Raw genomic sequence first — 15,943 nt, forward strand, 5'->3', positions numbered from 1 at the left:
CAGCACACATCTGAGAAATATCCATAAGGCAACATAATACTGAGCTAACATTAACAAAGCAAGCAAGTGCATACGTATATCATAAAATATAACACTTCTTAAACACATTTTTGGCTTTTTGGCTTACATCAACACAGATACAATCTCAATACACAGAAACCCACTTGTATAGGATTTTAAGGCAAATCATTTTTCATTCAAAGATCAGTCATATACAATGTCAGCTCTCAGGCTTGTTTAAATGGGGGATGATCTAAAGAGTCTTTAATAAAGGACATCTACATTTGCCCATAAACTCAGTCCTTGCTATTTTCACATCAGGGACTGCATATGTGAACAAATCAATCTGCAAAATAGAGTACTGACAGACTGCAACTCTGCTTATTGGAGAGAATTTAGCATTCTAACATTTTGGCCCTAATCACCACATTCACATACTGGTATTAAAGCAAACACACACACACACACACACTCTCTCTCTCTCTTTTAATATTTTAAGTGACTTTTTCAGTCGGATATTGTTCTAGCTACCTGATATTTTACCTTTGAGGGCTTGAAATGTCAATGCTATATAACTACTGTGTTGTATGAAAACAGGAAGATAGGGGGCGCCAAAACACACCAAAATGCTTTAAAATGAGAACTGTTGCACTTCTTCTCAAAATATAATTCTGTATGAGACAAGGACATAAGTGCACCTGCAATAGCAAAAATAAGTGACAGCCAAAAAGCCGAAACATTCACACTCTCCTGAAGGCCAATGAACTGCTGCCACAACTCATCATACTCAGAAAAATACTCAAAAATAAAGTCAAACTTAGCTGTAGTATCACTGTAGAGCTCATCACTTGACATACTCATAATAGCCATTATGTATTAATCTCTAAAGCAAACAAAAACAAAATAATATAACACAATATGTTGTTATTTTTATAGTTCTTTTATAGATTTTTTTAATGAATGACTCTGGCAGAAAAATATCTAAAACAGACAGTAACAGAGAAATAAGATAACTGGGTAAAGATTGTCAGGCCCTGAGACAACAGTTTCTTTCACCTAGGTATGGGGGGCAGGGGAGGTGCACCTCGCTCTTTCTTTCCTGACCCTGAAACAGACAGAAATATACAAACACACACACACAGGCACATAAACAAATGAACATATGTTGTCTGTAATATAACACAATATGTTGTTATTTTTATAGTTCTTTTATAGATTTTTTTACTGAATGACTCTGGCAGAAAAATATCAAAAACAGACAGTAACAGAGAAATAAGATAACTGGGTAAAGATTGTCAGGCCCTGAGACAACAGTTTCTTTCACCTAGGTATGGGGGGCAGGGGAGGTGCACCTCGCTCTTTCTTTCCTGACCCTGAAACAGACAGAAATATACAAACACACACACACAGGCACATAAACAAATGGGTAAGACCATGATTGTGCTGAAAGCACTGAATGTTATTCGAAGTATTCATTGGCATGTGGAAGCGACAGCTGCGGGTTGGTTTTGTCTATGTGCATAGCAACAAAACCGAATAAGATGAGAGAAAACAGCTGTGGTTGGTTACCTCGGCTTTCGTTCCTGGACATTTTGCTAGGATAGGTCTTCTGACAGGGAATGTAGGGCTCTGGGGGTGGAAGATCCGATACAGGTCGGAACGTGAAGCGTGATTCCCACTCATCTTGGAAAAACAAATTAAAGGCAAACACCATTAATCTCCAGCATTACCTACTTATGAATCTATGTTACTTACAGTGTTATTTACAGCTTAATAGGAGTAAATGAAATTACAAGGAACATGCCTGGTTCAATACATGTTCTATTGACAACATATGTGAAACGCCAACAATTACCCCCAAATAATTGGACTGACCCGTCAGTTTGTAAAAAAAAAATAAATTAAAAAATTAAAAAAGGTTTACAGTAATGCACTTACAATAGAAGTATATAGGGGAAGGCATTCTGAAGTTTAAAAGTAGTAATGTGAACTATTTATGTAAAAGCCCCTTCATTTATTTTTCCATTGAAATATCTTTATTATTTGAGTTGTAGTTAAAATTGTTTAGTGGTGAGACTACTGTTCTAAGGTGATGACGTTCTTGGTTATTAGTTTAGCCCTAAAGTATACTTTACTTTGTATTTTACGGTATGTGTTCAGTGCGCATGACTTACATCTCATCATCAAACATGCATACTGCACATGTGCAGACAGATTTTTCTTAACATGCATACTCTACGCTCAGATGGCACATGTGCCTTGAATTGTTTTGCACTGATTAGGTGGCGACACTGCCCCGGTCTTGGTTTCGCAGTCAGAAAAATGGAGGAGACAGAACAACAACAACAAAGACCGAAGCAAAAATAGTTAACAATCCATAAAAATCCATCATACAGTCTCCACTATGGCACTGGCATATGATGCCATCAGTAAAATGGTCTACTGAGTCTGGTGTGGAAGAATCTGACTAGCCTGCACAAGTCCAGATTTCAAAAGCATTGGGACGAAATGGAACGTGGTCTGCAAACCAGACTCCAATGTCCAACACTATCCCTGATGCTGTAATGTCTGAATGGGAACAAATCCTCACAACCATGTTGCAACATATATTGGGCAACCATCCCTGAAGAGTGGAAGCTGTTATAGCAGCAAAGGAACAACCAATTCCTTATTAATGCCAATGGTTTTGAGATCAAATGTTCATCAAGCAAATGGGTACAGTGTACCCATGGTGTACAGACTTATGGTAAGTTATACCAATGCAAAACAACTAAATACTTGACATTTATTCTTGGTAAACTCTACAAGACTCTTTAACATGTGTATAGGAATGTCACAATACCTATATGATGTCCCTGATTGTGGTATCCATTGCCCATAGGTGGGGGAGGAGGGGGCAGAGGTCCAGAGGAGGGTCTGTCTGGTGGGAGCGGTGGTCTACTGCCACCACGGTGAGGCTCCACACCTGGTCTGTTTGGCGGAGGAGGGGCTGGTGATGACCTCACACTTCCTCCTCCTGGACGGCCAGAAAGAGGTGGAGGTGGAAGAGGACCTGTGGACAAAAAGACAAAGACATAATATAAATTATCAAACAGGTGAATTTCAGATTATCCTGCAACAACCTGCAACTTCTCCTCTACCTGTTCGTCCACCTGCATTCCGGCCCAATGCGGGCGGTCTCTCAGAAGGAGGTGGAGGAAGTGGTCCGGATCGCCCAGGTGGAGGGGCGGGAGGATGCGAGCCAAGTGACAGGTTCCGTTCAGGAAGGCGTGGTGTATGCTCCTCAGGAGTAGACGGGTTTGGGCGTCCTGGAGGCAGAGGAGGTGCTGCACTAACAGGTGGCCGCAGAGAGGCAGGAGCAGGAGCTGGAGGAGGAGTTGGTTTACTACTTGCTGATGGTGGAGGTGGAGGGGGCGGGCTGTCCCGAGTGAGTGGCAAAGAAGAACGGTTTGCAGGGGGAACAGGTGGAGGACGGTCATCACCTCGACCAGGTGCAGGGGGAGGAGGCGGCCGTCCAGCATGACCAGCTGTGGGTGAAGGAACGGAAGGAGGACGACTAAATGCAGCTGGCACCGGTGGAGGTGCAGGCTGCCGCCCAGAAGGGTTTGGAGGTGGAGGGGTTGGTGCGGAACCAAGGCGAGGAGTCCCTGGAAGTGAGGGTGGTCCCCTGCTCTGTGCCCCACTCTGAAAGGGCCGTGGGGCACTTGGAAGCGGTGGAGGAGGTCCTCCAGGTGTTTCAGGATGCGGTGGGGTCATTCGTGGGCGAGGGGGGTCAACGGATTCACTGCGTTGCATAGGTGGACGATGGGCGGTGCCAGATCCTCCTCCGAAGGGCCGTGGACCAGAGCTACGAGCACCAGGTGGCAGAACTGGAGGCCTGACATTACTGGAGTCTGTAAGAGAGAGCAAATAATCTGATAAAAAGAGGTAACCTAACAAATGCAAGGTTATTAAATACATTTTTCGCCGTTTTCTAAAGTAAATATTATACTTTATTTTATGAATATATAAGGTCCATAATTGGGATTGGCCAAAATTTCTATATCGTAAATCCCTGTTGAATGAATGAGTTGGAATGTGTCAGTACACAGTAGTAGTATATAGCAAGCTTTAGTAGTATATTTGATATACATGTGTGCGTTCTTACCATCTCGAGTGGAGCGCAGCTTTGGCATGCCTCCCTGAAAGAGCCCACCCAGACCAGCTGGAGCTCCACCTCCACCTCCACCTCCACCTCCAAACCCTCCCCCTCCTCCAGGCCCACCTCCTCCTCCACCTCCACCACCACCTTTGGGTTCTGTCAAAACAAACATGTATTTAATATTTTGGACTGGAGAGCAAACCCACAACCAATAAGTGTTGCTACTCATTATACATGCAAAAATCATTAACATACAAAGGAGTTTTGAAAGTACAGCATAAAAGAAAACCTGTTTAAATATATGTCATATTAAATTTAATTGCGGCTGTTTTGGTGCGTAGACAGTGTATAGCCAGTGTAACTCCATAAGGTGCAGGTTCTTACTGTCAAGTATGGGGGCGCTACGGTCATTAGTAACCGCCTTCTTTAGCCTTGCTCCTTTGCTGATGTCCGACAGTAGAGCATTCCTGCCCTGCTGCGCCGATTTATTCAAGACAGGCTTCTCAGTGTTTGCCTGTGAGAAACAGAAGCACAGATATTTTCTGTAGAAATCATTAAAGCACTGGTGCCCCACAGCTTTACCACTTAAGACTGGAACACACTAAATGACTTTTGCCTAATTTGCAGTCTAGAAGAGTCGACAATAGTTGGCGAAAGTCAAAGCCAGTCTGCAGATTTTGGGCAGACGAGTTAACAGATTTGACAGAAAATCACAGTGTATGTCTCCAGTTTTTGTTTTGGCTTCAGACTATTATTTCTTCCAGTCCATCCATATATAATATGCTTGATATTTTGAGCCAGTTTTAGAACACGTATTGTTTTCATTTGTCATGCCTCTCCTAGCAACGAGGTGCTTGTTTCTGTGAGAGGTTATTGTATGCAAAACTGGTAGTGTGTGATCATTTAGTGTATGATGCCCAGTTTTTCTCTGTAACCATTTTCAAAGTGTATGATGCCTAGGGTTTTAAAATCTGTTTTAGATTTTGAAAGTTGTGTAGTGTATTTACTGTGTGTGCTTATTTGTGTGTGTACCTGAGAGAAGGTGGGGGGTGGCGGAGGGGGAGGTGGAGGAGGTACCGGCATTTTTTCTCCTTGTTGTCACCTTCTCTCACTAACAAAGTCCTAACAAACAGAAAGAGATTTTTTTATATATTTTTAGAAGAAATTGTGTTGCTTGTTGCCACAATATTGAGTGGTTTCCAGAGTGATGTTACACAGTTGCTAGGGTGTTCTGGGTGGTTAGTTACTTGCATTAAAAATGTTTTTCAAATAAAAAAAGCAATTATTATTAAAACAAATGTAATTCTTGAAAACCTTTGAAATAATTGTTTATTATTTCTTAGAAAAACACCTATTACTTCTTAATTCATGATAGTTCTAAAAAAATACTTTGAAAAATATATGTACATTTTTATATACTGTTAATTACAAATTTAAATATTTATTTAAAATATATATGTTATTAAAAAAAATGTATGTTGCATCTTCAAACAAGCCTCAGAAGTATTCATTGGTCAAGCATACCATAAGCGCCTCCTCTGTACACATGTAGCCTATAATGTGACACTGACATTGCGTCACATGAGCGTTTGATTGCTTGACAGGAGTTTCATTACATTGCAGCACATATCCATCTTAATAAATATTCGTACACACAAGTAGTTGTCATGTGACAACTGTGTCTTTGACCTTGAAATAATAACAGTGGTGCTTGAACACCACTAGCAGGAAACCCAACTGTAGCATGAATAGAAATAACATCATCACACTTTTCAGGTTTAAAAAAAAAAACAGACCTGAGACATTCATTAAATCACTGGTACTAATCTAACCACACCACATGACCCTACTAAAGTGGTCTCACACAGCCGCAACGTTTTGAATGGGTTTGACAGTAAGTAGCGAGTCTTGAAATGTCCTATTGTGCTATATATCAAGATCGCTTTTTGGGCATGCAATGACAACATAAGGCCATAACAAAAAAAGAAGGTAATTTCTGAAATGTAGAAAGCATACTGTAATAGACTAGTTCTCATAATATTCTCTCACACACTCAAACAACTAATACAGTAATGCCAACAATTACAAACTTTAAACTTTTCTCTGAGTTCAAGTTTGATAAAGGCCTCTCACTGCTGTGCTAACATCCGGAAGAGATCATAAACAGGAAGAGCTACAGCAATATACCTCTCACTTCTCATTCTCTATTTCATAAACGCACATCCACATTAGTTAATATCATGCAGACAAAGGTGGCAAAGAAACAACAAAAGGTTAAAAACCACAAGTGGGAACACAGATGAGACTCAAAGTGAACAAGTTAACACACAAGTACCCAGAAACACATAGTTTACACGCTCTTTAAAGCGTCTGCTCTTTCATCATCAAGATCTCTCAAGGGCGTCTTACAGACAGCCACATCACACTACTTCATTTGTCGCTCTTTCTTTTACTTCCTCTCTCTCTCCTTCTCTCTCCCTCTCTCAGGTATTTTTTATTCAGAGGTAAGCGGACATCCGGTCAGTTTGGCAAACGTTCTGATCACTGTAAATTGAGAAAACTTCCTTACATCACTTAAGTAACATTCAAGAGCCATGCATGCTTAAGTATTTTAAATGTATTTTAAAGGTAAAGTGATGTTAGAATTATTTCTCCTATTGCAGCTTAACATCCAGACAACTAGTGTAAATACTGTGTGGCACTTAAAAAAACATTGCTGTTTTGTTTTAGCATCCCGACCAGGGGTGAATTTCCCAAAAGCACTGTTAGCCAACAATGGTCACAAGTTCTGTCATTACAACATGATTCAATGATTTGACATTTCCCAAAACCATAGTTTCAATGAATATTTGCAAAAGGCAAACAGCAACGACTGGGAACAGAAATAGTGAAATGCCATGTTTGATACAACAGCATCTCAGAGAAATTACAAGCTGCTGACTCAATGAACCACATCTATATGAGAGTGTACACCAATTCCATACTTAAAGGGATAGTTCACCCAAAAATGAAAATTCTGTCATTAATTATTCACCCTCATGTCGTTCCAAACCCATAAGACCTTTGTTCATCTTCAGGATGACTTTCCAACCAATGCTGTTATCTTTCTTTATTCTGAATGAATATTGATATTTATAAACAGCTAGTCTCAAATCTATCGTGGTACTTTTATGGCATACATCAAAAATTGTAACTGACATGCACTGCCAGATACCATACAATGCTACATGAAGTCAAACATATTATTTTTAGCAGTTAATAGGTGATGCTAGTAGTGCAAAAAATACATCACCTTTATGATTTCTGAGAGGTGCAGATAAGTGTAAAAAACATTCCAGTGTCTTGAGAGAGAACAGTGGAGATGGACTATGGAGAATCTGATGCTGGATATACACTCTACAGCTGCCCTGTCCGGACTGTGCTATACATCCAGCAGTCTGAAATGTCATCATGTCTTAAACAGGGCCTTTGGCTGGACATTGTGTTCTTTTTGGAATTAGTCTATGCCAAGTGTGTGTTTTAGTGTGACAGTGTCTTATACAAATCACATAATGCATTTCACCTCTGTACCAGTGAAGAGTCAACCCTGCTCCAAATTTGCATACTATGTGTTCTAAATAGTAAGTTATAATTTCCAACTTTCACATTTGGCGTAGGTGTGTAATATATATTGCTGAACAAACCATGAAAATGCTTTTTTTAAAAACCCATCTGAATTTCCCAAGGGAACCCATGCCAAATTAGCCTTCCAGGTAGTCCCAATTATTTACATCATGACTGAACAACTGGTGCAACAATCAGGTTACAGAAGTAAAAATCCCATTCATTTTCTCCACAGGGGAACTGATTTTGAACCATAACGTATAAACCTTTAAAGACAGACCTACTGTGAGCTACGTGGCTGATAATCAATGGTATAGTCTGCAGTATTTGAACTTATATATAAATAGTTGTGCTAACAGAGGAATTCCTGGTGAGAAACAACACTATCAATGATTTTGCGAGAAATCTCCACCAATCAAAGAATCAAAACAAGCAAATCAAGCCAAAAGAATGCTTTAGAGCTTGCACACTCCCATGAAGCACTGCAAATTTTGTGATAGAGTCAGTCTCCCTACTCTCTCAAACTACTGAAATATTTCTACATATGCATATTTTGCAATATATTAAAAATATGTTGCTGATATACACATAATCAACATCTTTGAATCGATAGTTTTATATTTATCTGTTGTTTTTAATTGAATTATGTAATTCGGATTATGTGATTCTTTCCATTAAAGCCATTAATTACACAGTCATGTACCTTTGTCTTTTAGTGCGATTTTCAAATAAACTTTTGCTTCAAATCAAAGTTTGTAATGTTGTGATTCACCTCGTAGTTGGTTGGTTTGAGTCATGGCTTATAACGCTTTAACAAAGACTTTTTTTAAATACCTATGGGAAAAATTAACTTTTAAAAATTAAATGTAATAAAAATTCATTTGCACTGTTGCACTCTATTGAGATGCAGCCTAGGTCCCAGAATTTATGGAATTCAAATGTAAGGCCAATGTCAACAATGAAAAGTTAAATCTGAGATATCCAGCTCTCACTAAATAATGTTAAAGGGGTCATATGATGTTGCTAAAAAGAACATTATAATTGAAATCGCATCATATGACTCCTTTAAATCAAGAAACCAAAAATGGGTGGAGTCCTTCAACCACAACCTGCTACATCATACATGCAAAATCAGGCAGGAAGGGGCCACCCACAGAGAACCATACCTTTGTTTATTTGAAAGTGTTGTAAAACAGGATTTCTATCAATTGCGCTTTGCAATGCTTGCTGAAATTAACACATCACAAGCATAAAAAAATGGCTTACGAATGCTCAGCTTGCATAATGTGAGCATGTTCAAGCAAATAATGTGCCCACTGTGTCTTACTCTGTCTTTCCATCACTTTGAAGGCAGTCTTTATTGTCCACTTCCTTTCTGAAACTCAGCATAAGGTTGACACCTCTGGCTACATGCAAGCTTGTATCAAATGGATGATCTCAGATCCCGTCACATGATTTCTGACTCTCTTCGAAACGCTGGTCAAATAGAACACTAAACCAGTAGTGATGGGAAGTCCGGTTCTTTTCCGCGAACCGGTTCTTTCGGACAGTTCGTTTCAATGAACCGGTTCAAAAAAACGGTTCATCGGTTCTTTTACGCCCTAACGTAATGACGTCATTCGCGATGACGTAATGATATCAAGTCTATCACCAGACAAGAGAGAAGTAGAAGTTATGTCAGTACTTCTTTCACTGAGAGGAAGTTAATGCAGAGAAAGAACTATATTTGTATGGCTTATGCAGACTAAAATGACTTGTTCCTTCTTAAGTTCTCACTAAAAACGGCATGCATTCACAGTCTCAACAGTAGCTCACTGTGATTTAAAAAGAAAAAAAAAAACAGTTGCTACATAGTGTCACATTTCACACTTGGTGAAAACCACATGAAAAAATCAAGAGGAGGACTTGGCGTTGACATCAGCAGACTCATAAAAGTATTTAATGCAAGAAGGCAAGTTTGCTTGAAAGCAACATTTTCCAGCTTTTCAATTATCAAAACGTTTTCATGTGAAAAATCCGTACAATCCCAAGCCAACTAACACACAAACAATGTGCTTTGAGGTAACGCATTTAAGAGGAATGAACAGAGCAAAACAATGATACTACTGTGTTTGAAATAATTTGACATTGACAGCTCAAAATAACATGGTCTTCTATTCACAAGAAGAAAACTTAAAAATGAAAGAAAAAAGGAAGGGGGAAAGCATATGACTTGCATTGTATTTCACTGTGGAGTCTCCGTGGCCTGTCAATTAGAACCACATGCTCATACTAGTCCGAATCATTTCCACGAATCGATTCTTTTGAACAGTTCATTAAAAAACAGATTCGTCAATTATTTTATGTCATATCTTAATTGCGCCCTCAGGAGGTCTCTTGAAAGCAAAATTTATCGCTTTTTACGTCTACGTTTTATTGTTAATTTCGATTAAGTTTTTATTAATAAGGATGTCAGTCATGATTCTGCTCACAAAAGTCATTTACCTAAAGAGAGTTTGCATTTACCTTACACAAAAATACAATTAATTAATCTCATCGGTTCACTCCAAACAATGCTCGTATGATCATCTCATTTTGATAATAAAATTATTTGTAATCGAACATGTCCAAAAGTTATTGGTTTAATGAGCCGTTGCATTTGACTCGACAAACGCTCGAACCGATTCAGTTCTAGTCGTGAACAAATCGCTCGGTCCGATTTTGACCGATTCAACGAAAAGGTCCGACTCAAAGAACGATTCATTCACAAATCAGAAATCGCTTGCTATTACAGCTGATATAAATAACTGTTACATGACAACGGTAATAATGACTTAGTTGCCAGAGGAGGAAAAAAAACAATTAAGATTTGTTGCGTCTGTAAAGTACAGAAAAAACTTTAACTCATTCACCCTGCCACATATTCACGCTCAAACTGGCAACCCAGGAAGTGGGGGAGCCTCTGCTTCCCCTGAAAGTTGGCACCGTTTGCACTTTTGTGGATGAAACAATGGTTTTAAACATAACACTTTATCCAAACAACAATAAACTCACATAATAATTACAAATTTGCGGCAATAAATAAATCACGGGAAATCTGGTCACAAATTAGATCCTTGAGTCGGGCATTTTAGAAAGCAACGGGCTGCGTGAACACTTACCGGTGGTTTGCGTCTTTTTCTCTGCGTCCTCCGCTTACGAACCAAATACAGCAACGATCATCATCATGAAGCATCTACACAAACACAGAGGAACACAAGTTTTGGGCCACTCCTTCATGGCAGAAAGCACACACACACAAACACAACTTCTCTCCACTGTTTCCGCCCAGCGCGTGCTGCCGACAACCCATCACATTCGCAAGAAGGAATAACATTAAAACCGTATCGCTTTCACAATGGATGCAAAAATTCAGTACGTCTCAGCAGTATCACATCTCTTTAAATGAGGGAAGTACAGCTCAATGTTTCGAATAAGACGTGATATCTTCTAATCCGTTTCTTTACCCAGTTTTTCTTCCTCCGCCAATACAACAGACCCTCCGTTCCCTTTATCCGGGACATTCGTCTGTGATGCAACGTTTCCAGATGTGTGCGACTGCCTCGAGCTGAGCTCAAACATCTGTCAAACTCTGCACACAGTGTGTGACAGGAAAAGCTTGAGCGCTGACTGTATGAAAGTATGGAAAATGTAACAGGCGTGTCAATCAGATTTCAATTCAAATACATTCGCTTATAATTCACACATTTCTGGTCATAGTGAGAGAAAAAAATCTGCAAAAATGCCTAGAACACAAAACATTTGCTAAACCACTGAAGCCAAACAAAATTTTAGGCATAAAAGCAATTATAAAAAAATAAAATAAGAGAGAGAGAGAGAGAACCCAAACACTGTGATATTAGTTTATTATGCATTACAAGACAAATGTTCAATTTTTCAAGCAGGCCTATATGCTTAATCAAAAAGCATGTTAAAACTAAAAACTAACCATTAAATAATGTATATGTATGATATATTTGCCCAAATACACAGTGACATATACCGTCAGGCAAATGTAACAACAGCAACATCATCAGCTTCAACCATTTGTCTGCTATTTAGGTTTCGTTCTTTTTTTTAATGAGCAGTTAGTCAAATACAGTTTATTCATTCTTTTCTCTTTAAATATCAAGTGATTCAAGTACATTGGTTACCATGGAAAACACAGACCAAGAAAAATAAAAACAATTAAAAATATAATAAGCTCTTATGTAAAATAAATGCCACACATTCTCATATTTCTCTGCTTCCATGCTTAATTCTGACAAGTTATGCATATACATAGGCTACAGACATTCTAGGTTAGGAGCAAGCAACCGTATTAACACAAATACTTTAAATGAAGAGAAAAAAACAGTGTATGCGTTTTATTTTCCAGGTGTTGACTAAACTCACTGTTCCATTAACATCTGGTCTGATCAGGCATCCCCTATGCTACAGCTCAGCAGAGAGTCAAGGCACTCCAGTCCCTGGCTTCATTTGGGCCTTTGGGCTCTCACAGCATGCTGAGCTCGATCAGGCGTCCGGCAAACACTCCTAGTGTGCCAATAATACACACCGCCATAAACACACATAGAAGAATGTGATCCAGGACCATAGCGACAAATTTCCATTCCTCTGCAGCCTTGATGAACAGACAGAAGGAAAGACACAAGTAGTCAGTTAAAGGTAGAAAATGAATGTAGAGTAAAACAAAACTTATTTTCAAAGAGATGCAAAAGTGTCAGGAATAACAAAAAAAGATGAAGGTAAATGTTTTTACATTGTTGGACTCCTCGTCGCTTTTCATGGTGTCTGCGATGTATTTAACAACCTCAATGGCACTACGCACATCAGGATTTTTGGTTATGGGAGAGTGGTAAGTGACAGAGGCTGGCATGGGTTTCCCTGAAATGTCAGAGATGTCAAAATCTGCAGGAAAGAGACACTTTTCCTGTCGTTCCTGGGATGGTCGCTTTATGGTGGAGAAAAACATCAGGTTTGGAATGGTGTCTATGAAGATCTGTGGGACAGAGGAGAAAGTCAATATACTTCTCTGATCAGAATCTCAACAGATTTATCAATAGCTCAAATTAAACAAAAAATACCCCCAAATACATGTAAAGTTCAGAAACAAGTGAAAATCTTAAAAGAAAAAATAAATAAATAAATAAAGTATGTTATTTCTGTTCCACTAGCAGCACTAAACAGGACTGCAAAAATAATGATTCCCATGGTTGGAAAATCTGGATTTTTAATTCAACTAAAAATAAGTGCCTTTGTTAATTGAGGTGTACAATTTTTCAAGGTAAAAACAAGTGACTAAAATGCTGTGGAAGAAATCATCCACCCTTACAAAAATGTTAATTTTATTAAGTAAATTTAAGTAAAGTTCAAGTATATTTTCCAACTATACATTATATAGCAAGTACACTAAAATAAATGTACTAGTAGTAGTATACTTGTAAGTGTACTTGGGAGTAAATTGGCCAATGTTTTAGTTTACACTTTTAAGTGTACTTTAGGTGTAACAGTAGTAAAGTGAGTACACAATTAGTAAACATGTAAGGATTTCTTTTGTATTATAAATACACTGTGAACTATACTACAAGTGAACGTATAGATATGTACTGCTGATATACAGTTTACTAGTTACATGCTTCTATCCCACTTTTTTAGTAAACTACTAGCGTAATAGTTTTTATACTACAAATACTTCCAAGATTTTAAGGGAACTTAATATACGTTTTTACAGTTTATACATTTGTTTATTATGTTTACAATAAATTTTTTCAATTTTTTTTATTATATACACTATTTATATATTATTTTTAAACTTTATATATACTACTAGGTTCCTGCTATTTTTTATGCTCTAACTATACTTTAAGTAGGTTTTCATTTAATTCCTATGTATACTACCTTTGGATTAATGCCAATGATTTAAGGGTCTTGCTCCTATTGCTATTTGACTTGATGTTTTGTGATGAGATTTAAAATCATTTATTCTGTTAATAGAAGCCAGTATAAATCAGGTCTGTTACAACACTCTAACACTCTCAGATAATTAGCTATAAACTAAATTCTCATGTTACTTTAAATTATGACTTTTTCCCTGGAACACAAAAAGAGACACTGCTCCTTTCCATACGTACCTTGCGGACCCAAGCAGGCATAGTGTGTGTGCTGGGGGAGCGGTGGTGTGTGTTGATGACAATCACAGCTATGATGATGAAGGCAATGACAAAGATCATGGTGAAGAGCATGTATTTGCCAATGAGTGGAACAGCACTGGAGGTGGAGGGGATCAACTCAACAATCACCAGCAAGAACACAGTCAGAGATAGCAGGACAGAGATACTGAGTGTCATCTTCTCACCTAGGCAGAAACAAGTAAAGTTCGAAACGTCCATCAGGCTCCAAAGAAAAAAAAAAGAAAAAAAAATGTGATCAAGTATCTTTCATTTGTAATTTATAATACAAAAATAGGCATTACGCCATGATTTTTAATATATTTAAATATGCTACCAGAACATTTCCAACAAAAATAATTAGTTACCATGGTATAAAATAAAAATGATATAGGATTTGGGTCATACCGCACACCCCTACACAATCAAACACAGGTTTACCAGAGTCTGTGGGCAGGTAGAACACAAGCCCAGTGAGGAAGGAGAACAGCATGCAGGGGATGATGACATTCATGATGAAATAAAGAGGGAGGCGGAGCAAGAGGAAGTGATAACTGATATCAAGGTAGGGCGTATCTGGACAGCAAGCGTAATACACCCAGTGTTTCCAGTTCCTGTAATCCTTCATCACCCTCTCCGCTCTCCATGAAATGACTTAGGTCCGGTCTGTCATTGTCCTACTCACAGACACAAAAAAAATGTATGAATAAACTGGTTCATACAGATACATACAATAAGCAATGTACATATATGTGACCCTGGACCACAAAACCAGCCATAAGGGTCAATTTTTCAAAATTGAGATTTGTACATCATCTGAAAGCTGAATAAATATGCTTTGCATTGATGTATGGTTTATTAGGATAGGACAATATTTGGCTGAGATACAACTATTTGAAAATCTGGAACCTGAGGGTGCAAAAAAAAAATCAAAATATTGAGAAAATCGCCTTTAAAGTTGTCCAAATGAAGTTCTTAGCAATGCATATTACTAATCAAAAATTAAGTTTTGGTATATTTATGGTAGGAAATTTACACCATATCTTCATGGAACATGATGTTTACTTAATATCCTAATGATTTTTGGCATAAAAGAAAAATCGATAATTTTGACCCATACAATGTATTTTTGGCTATTGCTACAAATATACCCCAGCGACTTAAGACTGGTTTTGTGCTCCAGGGTCACATATTTATACTGCTTCCTCCTGATGGTCATGACTGGTGATCACGTGTGTATGGTGTTATAGTTACTGGGTTGATAATGACAAGGTTGCCATCATAAGTCCACGTTCCAAGTTTCATGCTGCAGTTTTGCAGGTCGAAGGGAAAGTGAAGGACCACAATCTCACAGTAGCTCTTAAAGATTGCTGGGGGAGTCCACGTTATCATACCTGTGTGCTCCAACAAGACTTTTGTCTCATGGACGATGGCAAAGTCTCCATCAGCACTGAACATACACATACACAAATAAAGAAAGATATCAGATCAAGTATACATATATATATATATATATATATATATATATATTTCAAGGCGGAGAAAAAGATATCTGTATTAATGACTCCTGACTGCTCCAAGTAGGTACTGTCATGTAAAATTTTAATTTTGAAAGATTTATGCATTATGGCAGCATTTGTTGAACTGCCTTTAATTCATTAAATTAATAAACAAAATCACTGCAAAATATGATTTCTTACTTTTCCTTATAAGCTGAAGTTGAAATGTGACCTCAACATTTCTTGACAGGTTTCATGACATTTTTGAAAGTATGTGGCACATTAAAATAATTTTTGTTCTAGTACCAAATCTTACATGTGTTATAAACATTGCCTGAATCTCAGTTATTGTTCATATAGATCAGTTTTCCCACAGTAAGCACCTTGATATCTACTGATATCTAGTTTGATAGCAGCACACAGGAACTGAAACAGCAGCTGAAACCCATACCTGCTTTAGCCGTACATTACTGGTGACAATCTGATTAACTTCATCCTGTAAATAAGAAAGA

General features: G+C 38.2%; 2 protein-coding genes across 4 annotated transcripts; both read right to left on the bottom strand.

Annotated features, from left to right (window-relative positions):
- Positions 1-1,214: 1,214 nt before the first annotated feature.
- On the bottom strand, positions 1,215-11,306 carry LOC107705551 (WAS/WASL-interacting protein family member 1-like). 3 transcript variants are annotated; one of them, XM_016508870.1, is made up of 9 exons: positions 11,230-11,306; positions 10,885-10,958; positions 5,174-5,263; positions 4,526-4,655; positions 4,148-4,297; positions 3,141-3,893; positions 2,843-3,052; positions 1,570-1,683; positions 1,215-1,373 (listed from the first exon to the last, which is right to left on the bottom strand). In XM_016508870.1, exons 3-9 carry the CDS (start codon positions 5,222-5,224, stop codon positions 1,321-1,323), a joined length of 1,461 nt encoding a protein of 486 aa, XP_016364356.1. In that variant the 5' UTR covers positions 5,225-5,263; positions 10,885-10,958; positions 11,230-11,306; the 3' UTR covers positions 1,215-1,320. The 3 variants fall into 3 exon arrangements, with proteins under 3 accessions (XP_016364356.1, XP_016364357.1, XP_016364358.1); XM_016508871.1 differs by lacking the exon at positions 11,230-11,306 and having other exon boundaries at positions 10,885-11,174; XM_016508872.1 differs by lacking the exons at positions 10,885-10,958; positions 11,230-11,306 and adding an exon at positions 9,072-9,083.
- A 766-nt stretch (positions 11,307-12,072) lies between these two features.
- Positions 12,073-14,613, bottom strand: LOC107705559 (acetylcholine receptor subunit alpha-like). The gene is made up of 4 exons (XM_016508880.1): positions 14,374-14,613; positions 13,897-14,120; positions 12,525-12,764; positions 12,073-12,386 (listed from the first exon to the last, which is right to left on the bottom strand). The coding sequence occupies exons 1-4, from the start codon at positions 14,558-14,560 to the stop codon at positions 12,258-12,260; spliced, it is 780 nt and encodes a 259-aa protein (XP_016364366.1). The 5' UTR covers positions 14,561-14,613; the 3' UTR covers positions 12,073-12,257.
- Positions 14,614-15,943: the final 1,330 nt, after the last annotated feature.

The sequence above is a fragment of the Sinocyclocheilus rhinocerous genome, unplaced genomic scaffold, assembly GCF_001515625.1.
Source record: "Sinocyclocheilus rhinocerous isolate Xijiao unplaced genomic scaffold, SAMN03320098_v1.1 scaffold504, whole genome shotgun sequence".
NCBI lineage: Eukaryota > Metazoa > Chordata > Actinopteri > Cypriniformes > Cyprinidae > Sinocyclocheilus > Sinocyclocheilus rhinocerous.

Excerpts from the sequence above, each read along its gene's own strand:
- LOC107705551 (XM_016508870.1), bottom strand. The coding sequence starts at position 5,224 with ATGCCGGTACCTCCTCCACCTCCCCCTCCGCCACCCCCCACCTTCTCT. Across the intron at positions 3,053-3,140 it reads GAATGCAGGTGGACGAACAG|GTCCTCTTCCACCTCCACCT; the intron begins GTAGAGGAGAAG and ends TTTTGTCCACAG. Across the intron at positions 1,684-2,842 it reads CAATCAGGGACATCATATAG|ATGAGTGGGAATCACGCTTC; the intron begins GTATTGTGACAT and ends TGTTTTTCCAAG.
- LOC107705559 (XM_016508880.1), bottom strand. The coding sequence starts at position 14,560 with ATGAAGGATTACAGGAACTGGAAACACTGGGTGTATTACGCTTGCTGT. Across the intron at positions 12,765-13,896 it reads TGCCTGCTTGGGTCCGCAAG|ATCTTCATAGACACCATTCC; the intron begins GTACGTATGGAA and ends TCTGTCCCACAG. Across the intron at positions 12,387-12,524 it reads GCGACGAGGAGTCCAACAAT|GCTGCAGAGGAATGGAAATT; the intron begins GTAAAAACATTT and ends CTGTTCATCAAG.